Genomic DNA, 18,361 nt, shown 5'->3' with positions numbered 1-18,361 from the left:
CTATGCTACTGTATCGTCGGCTCAATATAGTTTTGTTTCTAGCGTGTCTATATCATAAAAAAAAAGGTTTCTAGTTGCAATGCATTATTTTTAATACTTTTTTTTTTTTTTTTTTTTTTTTGAAAATTAAATTTTTTTAATACTTTTCTTTAAAGAGTGCTTATTCATAATCAATTATCTCTCACTACCTGCTCTCTTTTATTTAGTTACAAGCCATGTGATAGAGGATAGCATCTACAATGTCCATAACTAACAAGGAACTTGTTGTACATGTGCTTTTATTTGTGGGGGTTATCACGGTGTTTCCCTTATTTTGGCGGCGGTTTCCATAATAACCGGTTTACTATTTAAGAAAATCCTTATAACTATTGTTCCAGTTGCTCTTATATAGTATTTTTTTTAATAATCCAATTGCTCTTATTTTAATAAAAAACATTAGTTCATAAACATAAAAGATCTATGCACTATGTGAAATTTAAAAACTAACTAAATAGTTTAAATTTTGGAATGTAAACTATATTTTATTGTAATGTTGCTTGTATTACAATAAAAAATGTTGTTTGTATCCTAAACAATATAATTAAATAACAATAAAAAGATTTGAATCACTGAATTTTAAAATAAATATATGTAAAGTTGAGAGTACCATTATATATAAACAAATGTTTATAGGTATACGATCGTTGTCAATATCGTGGAACATATTTTATAGTCGAGATTAAAATGTAAATGATCATACAAAAAAATCGATAGTTGAGAAATGTAAATCAGCTTGTTACTGTTATCTCACATAATTATAAGTTTTATAACTCAAGAGTGTGATGAAAAAAAGAATGACTAACGCCGAGAAAAAATTGTAATGGCTCATCAAGAGCCATGTTTTTCTTCATAGCTTCATAAACAATATGCTTGGATCTACTACAAGATTTGGTAAGAGTCCTCTGTAGAAACCTCTCAACGTTTCCATGTCATTGTCGTCTCTAGTCCTAGAAATGGCACGGTCAGTCCTCCCGCGAGAATCAATCTATTTCTTTTGACATGTTAGCTTATACCATCTGGTATATATAACAGCTTCCTCCCCAATGTCTATCAAGCACACCTTTCCCAGTGATTATATATGTTTTCAATCGTGGCTCCATGAAGGTATAACCAAAGAAAATCTCTTCCACTCTTGGAATGTTATAGTTCCAATGTTGTCTTTATCAACATACTCCACAAAACGAACGAGTTCCTCACCATCGATTTCTATGCCTACAAGAGCATAACTGTGGGGCTTACACACGTGCGATTCGACGCGGCACGTGTAAATTGGTTAAATTGAAACTGTGCGTATCCATCCGGTTTTGAATCAAACTGGTAGGTCAATTGTACGTTGGGTTGATCAAAGTTATGAATGTTTGACCCTGAGTTTTTTTTTTTGTACGTAAGAGAGGAATCAAGGTGGTTCATGATTTGGTAGTCATACTCTCGCTGGTTCTCTTTTCCGGTTTAGAAGTTAGAAAAGAAGATTACATTTAACAATACTAAAAATAGTGTTTTTATTTCTAACAATAACCGACCTTAGCTCAGTTGGTAGAGCGGAAGACTGTAGTCTGTGACAGCAAATCTTTAGGTCGCTGGTTCGATTCCGGCAGGTCGGAATTATTGTTTTGCCACTCGTTTCTTATTTTTTAAACGTGGATTAACCCAAAAAAAAAAGTTAGTTGTGGTCTTAAAACCCATTTTCGGGCTGATAAAATGGGCCGGACTATTTAGAAAACTGAAGTAGGCTGCGTTGTATACATTATTACAATGAATGTGAGTCGGTGCAATTTGAACATCCCCATGGCCCATACGAAGGAAACAAAGCAATATATACGTCTTCTTATTTGATTTTGTTTTTGTATAACAAGTATGCATGCATAGTTTGCATACATACGTCTTCGGGCCGATAAGTTTGAAAAGGAAGGCTAAAGGAAGTGGTTGAGATCTGTGAGAGCTTAAAAGGCCGCAAATGTTGAAAGGACGGTGCTAGGCAGGCGTGCGTGCGGTGCTGTTGGCCATACCCATTTCCGTTGACGTCAGCATTCTGATTATAGATATTCTCTTATATTCCGTATATCTGTCGGGATAGATAATAACTGTATTTATATTTAATATTTTGAATTGTTTTGTAAGCAACTGTCGATATCTGAACTCACATCAAACAATTTTAGAATTAAGTGGAAATATGATAAACATGAGTTAAATGTTGATCACTTGCCATGTCTTTGACTATATGCGAGAAGGGGAGAAGACTAAAGATAGTCACAAAAATGCTGACAAAATCAAAGCAATATATAAAAATGCTAACAATAGTTCATCATAAAAATCCTTTATTTATCTATTTTATAAATTTTACTTATCACTAGTAACCAATATATGTGATAGCGCTACATCCGCGCGTTGCTATATATATATAATGCTTTTGATGTTCCACGAATGTCATGAAGTACAGATTTTGGTCGGCGGCCGAGATCCATATACCAAGCACTAACCATTTACGATATAATATGTATAAAAGATGAATTTTTTTTTTGTCAACATGTAAAAAATGAATTAACAAAAATAAGTTGAAAGAAAGGTTCACAAACAAAGAAAAAAGACAAAAGAAAGAGGAGACAACGCGTTGGTTTGAAAGTGTTTATTTACACCAAAATTCATTATCATTGTAAGTTGTAACCATCATTTCAGTTGACATGATGATATGAGGAACGAGTCTGAATTTCAAAACGAAATCATTTTTTCACTTCTGAAAATATGTACATTAAATCTAACTCAAATGTTAATTCCTATAAATTTAGTTATTTTCATCATGTGTGCACTATTTTATGAATCCGCATTACACATTTCCCATATCATTTTGTATACCATAAATAACGTATATGCATGTTTGTATTTTTTAAATAAAAAACGAGAGAAAATAATATGAAAACATGGGTCAAAAGGAGTCAACCCAACCTCTTTGGATTGAGAAAGTCAAGGAGTTGAACAAGCCGTATGGAATCTGTTTTGGTCAAGTTTTCATACTTGTTACTTCCAATCCCATTTCTTTTTTGAGAAATGAATCGGGTAAGATTCGGATCGGGTAGTTGCGGATCCGGGTCCTTCGGGTCTAAGAGTTTAAGACCTGATGATAGGGTAATTTGAAATTCTCGGTTCGGAGTTGGTTCGGGTTTTCTTGGATCCGGGTCGGGTCGAGTCTTAGATAATTGGACCCACTAAGGTAATTAGAGTTTGTCAATTCGGATTCGGTTCGGTTACAGATCGGGTTCGGTTCAGGTCATGTCGGGTCCAACCCAAAAAATACCTAAAACACACTGAAAATATCTGAAAATATTTAGATACAAAAAAAATGATAAATTTTATCTAAAATATGATCCAAGGACATGAAAAATATCCGAAATTTTATTTGATTATCCCAATTATATTATTGAAAATCTAAATTTTTATCTCAAACCCAAACCATACTCAAAAACTTAAATTTGAAGCTATAAAAATATTCATAATACCAAAAACAAACTGAAACATCTATATATACCTAATATATACTAGAAGATACTAGAAGTTTCGGGTTTTCGGGTACCCAACTTGGGTCTCGGGTTCGGGTCGGGTCCAAGACCCGCGGGTCCTTCACAACAAGACCCAATAGGGTAAAACGATCGGATCAGTTTCGGATCGGGTCGAGATTTTTCGGGTCTGTTTTGGGTGGGGTCTTCGGATCCGGGTAAAATGCCCATGCCTGATCAAAATGATCCAAAATCTTAACAGGTATCATGTGATGTGACATTGTACAAACTTAAGATTTTTTTTATCGTTGATTTTATATATTGTTTTGATCACTCACGTTATACATGCCATATCATATATCCATTAACATCATGTACCGAGAAACCAGTGAATAATTTATATATATGTATGTGTGTGCTTATTTGAGACTACTCCCACAAATTTTAAGGACAATATTTTTGTTATTTTATGAATTTAGTTTGAAATTAAGGCTTGTTAACAAAGAACCCAGTGAAAACTCTTGAGAAGAAACTAAGAAAATGATACACAAACGACACACGCATAATGAAAATAGAAAACACTCAAGGAACATATGATATGATCTCCTCATAATAAGTCATCCGAAACCCCTTATTTATATGAGGATCTCAAAACCCCGAATTAGGAGAAGAATCCCCAAAATGCCAAAAACTTGTGTAATCTTCTTGTTGCCTTAAAGATCCACCAGCTGATGAAGAAGTGGTATTAGATAATGTCTGATGGCTATACATTGAGCCTCCGGTTTCCCCACCTGCCAGACTATAGCTTACTGCATCGTTACTATTTCCCCCTTGCTGGAGATATTGGTTATAGTAGTATTGGTTATAATATGGTATGTTTTGTGGATTAGTCTGCGGATTTGAGTAGTGAGTTTGATTATTAGAAGAGTAATAGTTTGGTAGACCGGTAATAGTACTAGTGTTACTTGCTAGTTGAGCTCTCTCAGGGAAATTAAGTTTGGCTTTGCTTCCTTTGAACCTAAGAGCTGCTTCATCATAAGCTAAGGCCGCAGCTTCAGCGGTCTCAAATGTCCCAAGCCACACGCGTGCGGCCTTTTGTGGATCCCTAATTTCGGCAGCCCATTTTCCCCATGGTCGTTGCCTTACCCCTCTATAATGTATTTTCCTCAAGTGTCCTTCAACACAAGTGACATAAATTATTAATCTCATATATATGCTTATATACACACTGCAAGAAATTTGTGAAGTAAGAATATATATCATCGATCTGCTTCTTTGTATGTACATATTATCATATACTAACTGTTAATTAGTTGCAATAAATATGCAAATCAAGCTATATGTGCACGTATATATATAAGTTTACATATATATATATATATATTCGTGTTCAAAAAAAAAAAATATATATATATATATATACCTTGATCTTGAGTAGGAGGAACATGTTGGATAGGATCTTGCTGATCATACTCAACAGGGTGATGTAGATTATTATCATGCGTGCTGCTTTGGTTTCCAATGACTTGAGTCAGGGCTGAGACTATGGCACGCGTGTCGTATTCGGATCGTGCCGAGAAGAACGGAAATATGTTATCGTCGTCATCGGCTTCTTTCTTCTCCTCAGATTCACCGGCTCGAAAGGGCCTCTTCCCATTATTCATTGATTATTAGGGTTTCAGATTTTGCACTTTTTCAAATAGACGATGATGCGTTGAAAATGAGAAACAAAGAAGACAGGGAAAGTGGAAGAGAGATATTAATTAGGGTTTTGGAGTGAAGAATTTTGAATGGTTTATAGAAACATTTTGTTTGTGTGAACATAAGAAAAATAACAACAAAACGTCAATCTGAAGTTTTGCATATTTTCAAATTTTGTTTAGTATATATATCATAATTTTCGAGGCACATAAAAATCATGCAATTGTATGAGTGTATTTGTTAACACTGTAGAGACGCGTGAAAATGGCCTTTTTATTTGCTTATAGCAAAAAAAAGCGTACGTGTGAATCTGAACGTTTAAGAAATGGATATCAATAACGATTGCTAAAAAAGCTCTGACAGAAGAATTTAAATAAATATGAACACTGTACAAAGATCCTAAATGATAAAAAGAGAAAAATAAAGAAGGAAAATGCATGCATGTACATATTATTTGCTAGTTTCTTTTCGGAAACACATGCATGGAATCGAAGAAGGAAAACAAACATAAAAGTTCTATTTTTTAAGGTTTGGTTTTATATAAGAAATATATTATTTGTGTATAAATTAAACTGACATTCGCTGTAAAAGTTAAGGGAATAAGAATATAACAACTTTGTTTTTCATTCATTAAAAAAATATAGATAAACAATAGTTTACGTACGTTAGAGTGGGATTCATTTTTTTTCCTGAAGTGGAATCTTTTTTTTCCCATTAAAGATTTGAACAGAAATTGAAAAAAGAAACTTAGTTATACATCCAAGAGAGATGTGTACACACTGATCATTAACTCAAGAGAAAACGTGTGAACTTAACTGTTGTTTTGGAGGCTCTTATTACAAATAGATACACGAAGATGTTTTCTAGTTTCATCTATATCTGGAAATAATTCAGTTTAAACTTCATAGTTATGTGGAAGTTTTGTATCCAGTGATCAACTAAACGTTTTCAAATGCATTCCCTAATTAAGTCCAAGATTCAAGTTTAATTAACTAAAATCAGATGTGGGTTCGTAATATTAAGTCCGTATGACGGGATAGATTATCTAGATATTGATAAATATATTCATTTTTTCGTGGAAGATAATGAACCCGTTAATAATCTAAGGTTAAAACTGTTAGTATCTTTTACTAAACGGTGAAAAACATACACTCGTTCTTGATCTAAAAAGTTACAATATTCACAGTATTGTATCTTTCTTAACAATAATAATATAAAGTTCAAAAAGAAAAATTTACAATAATATTTGAAGAAAGTACCGTTTTGGTATGTAACAAATTATTTGAGGAAATGGTCACAAAAGCACTTTGTCTGGGGCCTCCAGGCCTTGACAAGTCCCACATCACAACTAACTATATTTTTCTGATCCCACATATTAAATTTCTTATTGTATGAAATTACCTATTTTTGGTCGGGAAAGAGGTAGTTTGCTAAGAGATCAGGAGGGGAACTAAGAGAGTATTGTAATGGACAAAACCGTTAGTCTTTTTAGTTGTGGTTAATTGCACGTGCGATGCGTGCTCACATTTTGTTTTGTTGTAATTTGCAAAGAAAAAAAAATAAAAATTCAGATTAAAATCTAAACGCATTAAAAAAAATGGTAAACCATTCCCCGGAGAGAGAATGTGAAAACCCCGGTGTCCACGCACGTGAAAATCTGGTGTGATGCGGATTCGAACTCGGATCCTTGGAGATCTACGGAACGCCTTGACCACCCGACCACAGACGCGTGGTTATCTAAACACATTAAACTAAAGCATACGTAGCGAAACATGGAGCGCTCTCCTCATGATAGATGATCTAGAAAAAGAAACTAATTAAGGAGTGCTAAATATATCAATACTCAATTGGCCGTACTTGGAGCCTAGAGTATAGTCAAGCACATTGAGATGTATACATTACAGTATAAGACATGTCTACTCTTCTTTCATTTAAAATATTTTTTTTTGTGTGCATACGCTCACCAGTTAGTTTTTGAAGATTTGTATGCACAAATAATTAGTATGAGAAAAAAAAAATACAAACTTCCATTGAATTCAGTATGTAGATGGCTCGTGAAGGTAGAGACTGGACAAATGCATTGGAGGGGATTTTATATTCTGCAACAAAAATATATTTGACTTGGTCGTCGAACTACAAGGATTCAGCGTTTCACGTGGAACTCCAAATTAAGTATGGTATAAGCAATGTGTCCATGTGTTGTGTAGAACAACATAACATATACTGGTCCACTGAGTGGACCTAGTTCATTTCTGATCAAGCCATGACGAATGGCCAGATTTCGCTTCAAACCGAGAATGGGTATAGAGACTTTGAATTTTCTTTTCTCTGTACTTTATCGGTTAGCTTAGGTCTGGGCATAAAATCCATAATCCAAAATCCGAACCGAATCCGAACCGAAAAACCCGATCCGTACCCGATCCGAAATGTAAAAAATACCCGAATGGATCTCGTAAAGTGGTACAAAACATATCCGAACCCGAAGTGTTATTAACCGAATCCGAACGGTTATTAACCGAACCCGAACGGGTAACCCGAAAACCCGAAAAAACCAAAAAATCCGAAAAAATATCCGAAGAAACTGGTCTGAATGTTCAAACTAATATACAATGTAATTATATGAAACATGAATATATACTTCAAATATTCAATTTCATATTTATTTTTATATGGTATCTAACAATAAGTATTTAAAATTTAAATAACTACTTTAAATACTTAATTATATATAAATAAGTATATATTTCTTATGTTTTGCTTTTAAATTTTAGATTTTATTTCGGGTATATCCGAACCGATCCGATATAACCTGAATCCGAATGATATATGGTTACTTTATGGGTTCTATGATGTGATACAAAACCGACCCGAACCCGATGTGTTATATCCGAACCCGACCCGTACTTGCAAATTTACTAGAATGGGACTTATGAGGTGTTATAAAAAAGAACCAAAATCCGAAAAACCCGATCCGAACGCCAACGGGTACCCGAACGCCCAGGCCTAGGTTAGCTGATGTTGCTGCAACCCTATTCGATTGATATAGAGGTATGTTACATTGTTACTTGACTAAAAACCTAAAACCAGGGGCTTACTTGCTCAGTAACATTAACTTTGAGAGAAATTAACAAAAAAATAATATTTACCTTAGATAATACTCCCTCCGTTTCTGAAAATAAGATGTTTTAGATTTTTTATTTGTTCCACAAAGATAGATTTTCTATATGTTTAAGGTATTTTTTCATACTTTTAAGAAACATTAAATGAAAATATTTGAATTGATTAAATTTCATTGGTGAAAAGTTATTGAAAAATGTATAATAAACTAAAAAAAAATTTAAATTATAAACATTTATTGAATTCTTAATAAACGTAAACATTTTAGAAAATCTTAGGGAGTTCGATACTAAGTGTGTCAAAAAAGTGTTTCAAGAAAAAGGGTAATATGAAATTCAGCAGAATCTAGTTATTTTTGAAAAATATACGCATTGCAATTATAACGAAAACTAACAGGGAAGCTTTGAAGGGACCACCAGTTAGAGAATCCGAATAATTAGACAAATTCAACGATCAGTAACGTGGACATTTAGGTATTATTAAAGTTAGCTAACATTTTTTGGGTAAAATCAAATTAACTAACATTTGTCGTCTACACACAAACAAAGACATTGTAACAAGATTACGACGAAAGATAGTATTGTTCATATAAGAAAATCAGTCAAATGAAAAAGAAGTAACTTTAAGATGTCGATGAATTTGAATTTGATGGGAATACGCTTTAAAGTTTCAAAAGAACACTTTAAAACAGCAAATACACATGGGTAGGTGTTATTAGTTACATTAAACTAAAGAAAATACACATGGGTAGCAAAACATGGTCACATGGAGCGCTATCCTCATGATAATGATCTAGAAATGGAAACTACCCCTACCCATGTGTATACCTTAATTTAAAATTTTAAAGAAATCTAAAACTCTCTCTTTTTGCGAATTTGCTAAGAGAAAAAATGAGTTTGAGAAGGTCACGTACTCTAACTTAAGGTATATACATTTGATCATTTTATATCAAATATTCATATAAATAGCTATATATCTAAGAAGGTGTGTTTAATATGTTGCCCTAGTTCCATTTACTTTTCAAAGTTCATAATTTTCAGCGACAAATGCGTCAAAGTACTAAATAATAAAAATATAGAATCAACGATCACGTTTAAAGTTACGGCTTAGGAAGAAAAGTCGGCACCTAAAATAAGAAAGTCAACAACTTAATTTGTTGACCGTTGAACAAATACCACATGATTTTCAGTATGCCCAAATCAACTTGTAAATTAGCAAATAATATTAAATAAAAATAATATTTTTTAAAATAAAAAGAAAAAGTAACAAATCAAAGACTGAAGTAAAACTTGACGTTGCATACTGGAAAAGGAAAAATTCCAGATAATATAAAATAGAAAACCAAAACGACAGCGTTTAGAGCTGAATGTAATGTATGTACAGTGTTGACACTTGACAATGCATCAAGATGCGGAGGTGGTAATACTTGTGGGAGTGATATTACGGTTTCTCATGTACGTTAAAAACTGTGAAGGCAATTCCGCTAGTAACGCTTCTACCACTGAGACCTCTCCATCTACACATAAACCACACACACAACAAATCATCACCTAACCAAAAACGCTCAATGTTTTTCTTGAGCCAAACAAAACAAGACTCACATTGCATGTCTCGTAATGCAACGAACTGGACTATATCACGTGACGCTACACGACCGCTCGAGCTTTCTAATCTCTCTCCTTTGTCTCCATCTAGTACCTACGCAACGACAACAACGAGTGTAAGAATCTAATGGAAAATCCCACAAACTCTGTAGTGTTGAAAAATTCGTATTAGGAACCTCCATTTCTTTATAGTCAGCTCCTCCTACTCCAACGATGAGGATTGATAATGGCAGATCTGATGCACTGACCAATGCGTCTTTCGTCTCTTGCAGATCTGTTATTACTCCATCCTATGAAAAAAACAGACAAGTTCAGTTTACATTGTCTTTTAACATATAAAAAAATCAAGATTGAAAAAACGATAGGCATTAACTAGGTGCTTCGTACACTAGGCAGACTATCAGGGACCTAGACAAAGTCTAGGCATTAATGAATTATTAATTAATATTTTTTATATTACATTTATAAGATATTTTAGTTTTTGGATTAAATTACAAAATTATTTTGATGAATTATCACAATTAGATATATAAAACAAAAGAAATTTGACAAATTTGAAGATTTGTACTAAAATTATTATTTAATTTAACATATTTTGACTTGTTCATATAGATTTAAACCGATTTAAACTTATTTATTACAATTTAAAACGATTTGAGTTGTATAAACCGAATTTTTAAATATCATTTCGGATTAGCACCAAGTTACGGCCTAGGTGCCCATCGATGCCTATACGGATTTTTAGAACCATTAACAAACACAACACAAGGACATAAACTCACAGTGATTATCAACAAGACGTAATATCTCCTTGCATTTTGAGCGAGTGACTCGCTTGCTATTGTTGCAGCAGCGTTGATCACGGGACCAAAGAGAGTAGGCCCAGCAAAAGAGACGTTGAAGAGAGCACCATTGTATGCATTCATGATACCTTGAATCCCATCTACCTGAGGAAAACAAAACAAAAAAGGATAAGGTTAGTTTCATGTTGTTTAACATGAGGAATGTTGGTTCAGATTTTGTTGACAGACCTCACAGTAAGTACTGCTTCCGTTTAGGTTAAAGCAATGTGAAACTGGGATGTCTATAGGACGAGCTCCAAAGCCCCACGCTGGAAAGCGTTTGTCAGTGTCATAGAACTGCAACACTTCTCCAACTTCCACAATTGCCTGAAATACAAAGAAAGGATCACACACAGTCAAAGCTTCTGCAAGAAAAGTTAAGTAATAACCAAAGTTTGTATATAATGAGTTCTTACTCTCTGGTAGGCATTTAATCGTCCTGTGGGGTCAATGTAATGCAAGGAATCAGGGAGGCGAGGGTTTCCATTTGAAGCTAATGAAAGATGAGGGACAATAGGATTAGTTCAAATGAATTTCATTAGAGGCAGAGAGTCTTGAACAGAACCAAACCAGAATTTCCGGTTAGTTTGGTTACGAGTTCGGTTCAGTTCAGCAGGTTTATAATAAAAATCCGGTTTTCGGTTCGGCGACCGGTTAGTTAAAATAAAATTTAACCAACTTTGGAACCAAACTAACTGAATTAACCAAAAATTCCGAACCGAAGTTACCCGAAACTGACCAAATTTTTAACTGAAATATAACTGAAACCAAAAACTTACCCGAACCCGCAAGCCTATCATATCCTTTTACCACGGCATAATAAATTCATACCTGTAAAATCAATTGCCACCATGAAGTTCAGTTCAAATCCAGAAGCCAAGTATTCTAGGAACGTATGCTGAACAGTTTCAGTAAACTTGTCCACGAAAAGCTGACTCTTTAACGCCTGAAACAATGGCAAATGGTATCAGGTTTCTAGCAATTAAAAATTGTATTCAAACTCCTCTTATTTGTGTGGAAGATCCCTACCCTGTCCTCATGTTTATGTCCAACACCAGTAGGTAAGAACAAATTGATTCCTTGGCCACTCAAATGAAGCTTTTCTAAATCCGCAAGTGACTTCTGAACTTTTCTGGCAAAATCCAACAACAAACAATAATCATCTCTCATCCTCGTATCCTAAACTAGAACGGAAGTTACGGAGAGTTTGTTGGTTACCCGATAAGATTGTGGTTGCCGTTGCCATTAAAGTCTAGGCACTCTATTACCAGTGGGGTGTCCTGAAAAATTATTACATAGAGAACTGTTACTACACCTTCCTCCTCAAGCAGGGAAACTAAGATCTCTCTTGTTACCTTACTCCCAACTTGTTGAACACTTAGAGAGACTGGTTTCCAAACCGGATTGGATTCATTCTTCAAGACCTCGGTTTTCGATACAGGGATTGGACTCCCATGCTCCACAATCTTAGATATAACCAGAAACGGATCCTGAGAAAGAGAACTCATGTTATTATATATGTCTGAAAGTAAATCATGGTAAAAATGGTGTAACACAATAGCTTACACTTTTGGAGAAATGATCCATTGATTCCAAATTCAAGCACCTAAAAACAATCTCTGTAGTGGTCTTAGAAGCTAGAGACTCCTCAGCATGGACTATAAGCTTCCCATGGTTCTGTGGCTGAGTCCCTTCTTTACGCGTGAGTTCCAAAGCAACCGTCCTATTTGATTTTGTGATAACCTCAGACAATGTACACGTTGCCTCACCGAGAAACTGCTGCTCGTCTAGCTTAAGCATCTGAAATTTAAATAAAAAAATCAACAAAATCATAAACACTTTGAGCATGCAATGAGGATTGTACAATGTACACAGTACCTCCTCCTTTGAGCTTTGAAACTGAGTGTCAATATCGTAAATACGAAACCTGTGGAGAAGATTAAAGTTCATAAAGTGAGAAACTTTTAATTAATTAATTACAATTGATTTCCTCTAACATAAGGCAGAGTTAACTTACAGCAAAGTCTGCACAACCTCGAACTGATAACGGATATTAAACTTCTTAATCCATTTAGGATTCAAAGAGTTCAAAACGACTTCGCTACGGAACGATTCGGAAAGTGTTCCGTCTCTTCCTTTTGTAAAAACAACCACCATTGCATCGCTCTGTACACCACAACACAAAGTATAAATAAGATTAAAAGAAAGTTCTTTTTAAGACATATTATTACAAAAGCACGAACCTTTGAAGTCACGTCCATGTCTCGCAAACTGGAAGCGGAGAACGATAGCTGCGAAGGAAGGAAGAAGACAAAAACATGAAGTTGAGGAAGAAACTCAAATCTTTGGTCTAAAAGGAAGTTTAAGAGATTCGAAGGAGAGAGACCTCGATCTGAGAGAAGAGGCCGTTGAAGCCGCGAGACTTGAGGTAGTAGTCAACGGCGTCGTTTGGACTAGCGTAACCGCCGGCGGCGGCGGCGGAGGAGGAAGTGTTCCCGCCGACACCGACCATTCCACCACCGCGGCCACTACCATCGGACCAGCAGCTTCCCATGTCTTAGAAGATGGATCGAAGAACAACAGAGACAATCATTTAACGGCGAGTTCTCAAGGAGAGAGATTTGAGGAGGAGGAGGAAGAGGGAAGAGAGTGTGGGACCCACTGTGTTTTTCCAAGTCGACGATCTGTCTGAAGTCTTTGACTCCATTCATTTACTTACTGCCAATTTTTATTCTTTTTTTAAAAAAAATTATCATCAACAACTATTATTATGGACAATTACAGCCAACTATTATTGCGAAATTAGGGACTAACTTATAATTACAGAAATTAAATGCAAAAAAGATATAGATTTACTATGTGAAACTGAAAAAAAAAACTCGAGAAGTATTAAATTTGACTAGCGTTAGTCACGTGAAGATAATAACTACAGAAGTGAGCTAGTGATTTATATGGTCCAAGGAGATTTTGACACATCGAAGAGTGGTCTCAGTTTATTATATCGGTATACAAAGCCGAATTTTTAAAAATAGTTTTGTTAAATGGGGAATATGAAATTTATATCATGATAAGCTATTATTCTTATAATGCGGTGTGACTGGAATTTAAGAAAGGAAAAAAACGCATCTAACGTGAATAATAAGACTTGGAATTTCACGTAATGACCAATTACAACATTTCGCCACCAGAAAGGTAAACAAACCTTTCTCAAAAGCATAATTACATAAACTTTTTTTATTCAAAATAAAATAATCGAAAAGGAAAATACCTGATTTGATTGCAGACAAGAACCCAATCAAAAAAGTGAGAGGGCCTTGATGGGTCGTAGTCAATATTTAAATGGGCCGGATATATCCAACTGATGGGTCGTAATACTTTGAGCCATGAGATGAACGCTTCTCATTCGAAAAATACGCGCGCCCCATCGTATGCGTTACACGTGTAATATTACCATTGGTTAGTATAAACCCACTCTCAACTCAAATAAAGTTTTAACCGTTTTTACCGCCTTCAGTTACAGAGTCGAAGCGAGAGAGAGAGAGAGAGAGATCATTCTGCCATCGCCATGTTCGTCAACAACTGCCCTAAGCATTCGGAGTCTCATCATTCTCCCAACCACCACTGCGTCGCCAGGTTCCTCGGGAGACTCGCGTTCGAGCCTCTCCGGAACAATCCTCTCTTCGGTCCCTCTTCTCGCACGTACGTGCGTTACTTTGTAATGTAATACGACTGCGTTTTGTGAATTGCCGTTACTATCATTTATGTTTTTGGTTTGGTACTTGAAGATTGGTGAAGTTAGGATCACTTGAGTGGTGCAGAGTCGTGGAGGAGCATGAAGCGTGGCGTCTCTTTACATGTATATGGTTACACGTTGGTGTTATTCATCTTGTGGCTAATATGATCAGTCTCCTCTTCGTCGGTATTCGCCTTGAGCAGCAGTTTGGTTTCGGTACGTCATTATAGTCATCATCAAGTAGTGTAAATTTATAGAAAAGGTTGAAATTTTTGGTTTTGAGTTTGCAGTTAGGATTGGAGTTATATACGTAACATCAGGAGTTGGAGGAAGCGTATTGTCTTCTCTCTTTATCAGAAACGGCGTCTCTGTTGGAGCTTCTGGTGCTCTCTTTGGACTTCTTGGCTCAATGCTTTCCGAGATTCTTACCAACTGGTTAATCTCTCAATACTAAGAAACCTTTTGAAATTTTCAAATAGTTTAATCATTTTTTTTGTTACAGGTTGTAGCACTCTTGACGCTTTTGTTTGTCATTGTGATAAACTTGGCCCTTGGGATACTACCTCACGTTGATAATATGGGTCATCTGGGTGGGTTTGTAGTTGGGTTTCTCCTCGGTTTTGTTCTGCTGGCTCGTCCTCGGTTCAAGTGGTTAGCTAGAGAGCATATTCCAGAAGGCAGACATCTGACGTCTAAGTACAAGCCTTACCAATACATATTGAGGCTCATTTCTTTGGCTCTATTGATCTCCGGGTAAAGTTTTCATTGTCCAAGAATCAATTACTCTTGTCATTTTAATGTTTGTGGGGTTCTTTTACAGGTTTGTGGTGGCGCTGGTGATGCTATTCAGAGGAGAAGAAGGTAATGATCACTGCCGCTGGTGTCGCTACCTACGATGTATCCCCACTTCAAAATGGAGTTGTGAAGACGTTTGATAAAAATAAGCAACATTGTTTACTTTGTAATGATTAGTGTGATTGCTTGTATGTGTGTGGTTGTCCTTCATTGCTCGAACTTGTGACTTGACATCACTACAAATTATTGAAGTTTCTTTAACCAGACAAATGTGGACCCCCCTAGCCTGTTGGTACAAGATCTGTACCGTAGGATCTAGTCAGAAGAAAATTACATAACAGAGATTGATCACTGTCTGTACTTGTGTGTCGGTATCTGATTTACACATTCCTTCAACTACTAAAACAAATTAGGATCAGAGCCGAGATATGAACGCTGATCAAACGATCGTTCTGCAGCAGCTGTGTAGTAGTAATACTGTCCCTGAACTGACCTCTTGTAGCCGCCACTCTCTGAAGACAACTCGTGAAGCCTCCGTCTCGGTGCACTTTGTGACCGGACTTTTGCTCTGTAAGACTCGGTGTTCGCCATGTAGTTAGGGTAACACCCAGAGTAGTACTCGTACTCGCTTCTCGTTGGCGTGAACGGTGTTCTTCTCCTGGAACCGCCGCCGCTGCTGCTTCCTGGTCTAGACCTTACTTGTGGACTTGTGGGAAGAGATCCTCTTTTACTTGGTGACGACTCCTTGTGGTAGTAGGAAGCGAAGTGAGGCTTCCAAGTGTCGACTTCTAGGATCTTGTCATTGTCTTCGCTGTACTGCGGTGCGTTCCATAGAGAACGGTGGTGGTCCATGGCAATGACTTTGCTGTATTCAGCCTCTGAAACGCATCGTGCGTGGAGAGAGTGTGGAGAGGGAGGAACGTGAGAAGAGCGAGATGCTCTTGCTCGAGCTTGGAGTCTGACAAGGGTTTGCATCCGACGTAGCATATCGGCTGTTTGTTTCCTCACTATGTGTCCTTTCACTAACGCTTGGAGCTTCACTAACGCCTTCAATGCTCTCAACGCCCTCCTCGCCTAGATTAAAAAAAAGGTTAGTATTATACAAACTACACACCAACTCAAACCAAAGACACAATAAAAACTACAAAGTTGTTTCCCAATCAATTACATTTCTTCTAAATGGTTACAAACTTACACACCTAATTCATTTTGTAAGCAATAGATTAGAGTATATGTACATTTGACCCACCTAATTCAAATTAATTATCATTTTAAAGAAAACAAACTAATTAATAAAATATTTCTTACGAAGACTACTAAATAGTGTCGGTAGAGCGTATAGGATTGTTACAAGTTTCATATTCATTTGTCTCTTCCTAGTATTTTCCAGGACCAATAGAAAAAATACAGAATTGAGTTATCCTTTATGATTTTTCAGTAATTATTTAAATTTGGGATTAAGTAGAAATATCAACATCAGACAGCTATTCCACACTTTAGTTCAAAGTTTCTTCGAGGATTTTTAATAAAATTAAAGATTTAAATTTTGAAGATTGTTTAATTTTAAGAATAATTCAGGGAAATCACTAACCAAGTAGCCACGGAAAGCTGATTGAATCTTCCCCGCCGCAACATACTCTTGAGCCAACCGGCGATTATTCCGATTAGCTTGAGTTACCGACGAGGTTCTACCGCCTCCTCTTCCGGTGAGTCTCACGACCTCCGCCGCCGCGTGAGCAGCCGCTAGTGCCGCCTCAGCCACCGCGGCGGTGGCAGCTGCGACGGCTATCGCATGCTTGTCGGCGTCCAGGATTTCTTCATCGGTGCGTCTCTTGCTTGGATGAGAAGACGACGTCGGATTCGAGGATCTGGTGGTGAAGCTCCATTTTTTACTCTTGTTCTTCGTATGTGTTGTTTTCTCCTGCTTCTTGCTCCCGAAAAGACGTCTGAAGAAACCCATAGTTACTTCATCGCCGGAGAATCACCGTTGCTTTTGCTAAACTTTTGTCGGAATTTTCTCCGGTTGAGGATTTTTTTTCTTTCGGACAAAAAAGAAGCAGAGGCAATTGGGAGGCTCCATATATTATTCTTTTTCTTTTGGAGGCTCCATACAAAAATAAAACAAAATATTTTAAATATCATAATATATATTAAACTAGGTTAAGATCTGTCTTTTTCCCTAGATTAACGCTATGTAAACAAATTATTCTTACATATATTATTTATTTTGTGTTTTTCACGTATTATAAAATATTAAATATATTGAATAATTAAGAATCGAGCAACTATTGTGCATATAATAAGAACATAAATCAAAACAATCATTATTGTTTATTTACAATAATTTTTATTGTTACATAAATCTAAACAATCAATTTTATTTGTATATAGGTTATATAATTAAATTCAAATGATACTTGATACAAATATTTAATATATTTTAATATGAATATTTATCAATTAAAATCTCCCACTAATATGATTTTATTAACATTTGTATATTTTATGTAACAAAAAAAATTTACACTATTAATCACAAAAATTTCAAAGTGAATTTTTTAATAATTTAGAAATTTAAAATCATTTTTAAAAATTTAATGCAAATTCTAAAGTTAAAATATCAAGGTCTCAATATTTTTTCAATGTAAATTTTTAATAACATCTTTAAAATTTTAATTTCAGAATATTTAATTTGAACGGAGTGTCTCCTGAAGTTTCATATGTGACAATGCCACGACTGTGATAAAAGCCCTGTTCTAAAAATCGGCAGCCTAGGCGCTACGCGTCACTTTTCCGCCCCGATTTATGCCAAATCGGTTTAAAAATCGGATATCCGATTTTTTCCGCCTAGACCGCCTAAATGACCGCCTAGCCGCCTAAATAACCGCCTAGCCGCCTAATCTTTTTTTTTTAAATAATATTTTTATTTGTTTATTTGATCTAAAATTTTATAAATATCATTTATATTCATAATTTTGATGAAAATTACACTATATTAAATTTATATATTCTATTTGTGTGTTTTATACAATCATAAACATG

At 35.5% G+C, this 18,361-nt stretch overlaps 4 protein-coding genes and 1 non-coding gene across 5 annotated transcripts; 2 read left to right on the top strand and 3 right to left on the bottom strand.

The window, feature by feature from the left end:
* Positions 1–1,554: 1,554 nt before the first annotated feature.
* TRNAY-GUA lies at positions 1,555–1,640 on the top strand. The gene is given in 2 exon segments: positions 1,555–1,591; positions 1,605–1,640. It is a non-coding gene; the product is annotated as a tRNA-Tyr (tRNA).
* Positions 1,641–4,175: 2,535 nt separating this feature from the next.
* On the bottom strand, positions 4,176–5,236 carry LOC106334066 (ethylene-responsive transcription factor ERF115-like). Its single transcript, XM_013772421.1, has 2 exons — positions 4,951–5,236; positions 4,176–4,702 (listed from the first exon to the last, which is right to left on the bottom strand). Exons 1-2 carry the CDS (start codon positions 5,189–5,191, stop codon positions 4,176–4,178), a joined length of 768 nt encoding a protein of 255 aa, XP_013627875.1. The 5' UTR covers positions 5,192–5,236.
* Positions 5,237–9,653: 4,417 nt separating this feature from the next.
* On the bottom strand, positions 9,654–13,487 carry LOC106328339 (protein BONZAI 2). The gene is made up of 15 exons (XM_013766764.1): positions 13,178–13,487; positions 13,035–13,082; positions 12,809–12,957; positions 12,670–12,718; positions 12,358–12,591; positions 12,147–12,281; positions 12,010–12,071; positions 11,821–11,923; positions 11,623–11,737; positions 11,208–11,284; positions 10,981–11,118; positions 10,732–10,896; positions 10,126–10,239; positions 9,947–10,043; positions 9,654–9,861 (listed from the first exon to the last, which is right to left on the bottom strand). The coding sequence occupies exons 1-15, from the start codon at positions 13,343–13,345 to the stop codon at positions 9,749–9,751; spliced, it is 1,767 nt and encodes a 588-aa protein (XP_013622218.1). The 5' UTR covers positions 13,346–13,487; the 3' UTR covers positions 9,654–9,748.
* A 665-nt stretch (positions 13,488–14,152) lies between these two features.
* On the top strand, positions 14,153–15,475 carry LOC106329625 (RHOMBOID-like protein 3). Its single transcript, XM_013768311.1, has 6 exons — positions 14,153–14,230; positions 14,306–14,490; positions 14,577–14,740; positions 14,815–14,963; positions 15,027–15,277; positions 15,345–15,475. Exons 1-6 carry the CDS (start codon positions 14,153–14,155, stop codon positions 15,457–15,459), a joined length of 942 nt encoding a protein of 313 aa, XP_013623765.1. The 3' UTR covers positions 15,460–15,475.
* A 54-nt stretch (positions 15,476–15,529) lies between these two features.
* On the bottom strand, positions 15,530–17,435 carry LOC106328455 (protein IQ-DOMAIN 14-like). The gene is made up of 2 exons (XM_013766898.1): positions 16,911–17,435; positions 15,530–16,393 (listed from the first exon to the last, which is right to left on the bottom strand). The coding sequence occupies exons 1-2, from the start codon at positions 17,277–17,279 to the stop codon at positions 15,719–15,721; spliced, it is 1,044 nt and encodes a 347-aa protein (XP_013622352.1). The 5' UTR covers positions 17,280–17,435; the 3' UTR covers positions 15,530–15,718.
* Positions 17,436–18,361: the final 926 nt, after the last annotated feature.

This window comes from Brassica oleracea, chromosome C3 (genome assembly GCF_000695525.1).
Source record: "Brassica oleracea var. oleracea cultivar TO1000 chromosome C3, BOL, whole genome shotgun sequence".
In the NCBI taxonomy this organism is placed as follows: Eukaryota; Viridiplantae; Streptophyta; class Magnoliopsida; order Brassicales; family Brassicaceae; genus Brassica; species Brassica oleracea.
Note: the sequence above shows the minus strand (reverse complement) of the source record. Positions and strands in the feature narration are given on the sequence as shown.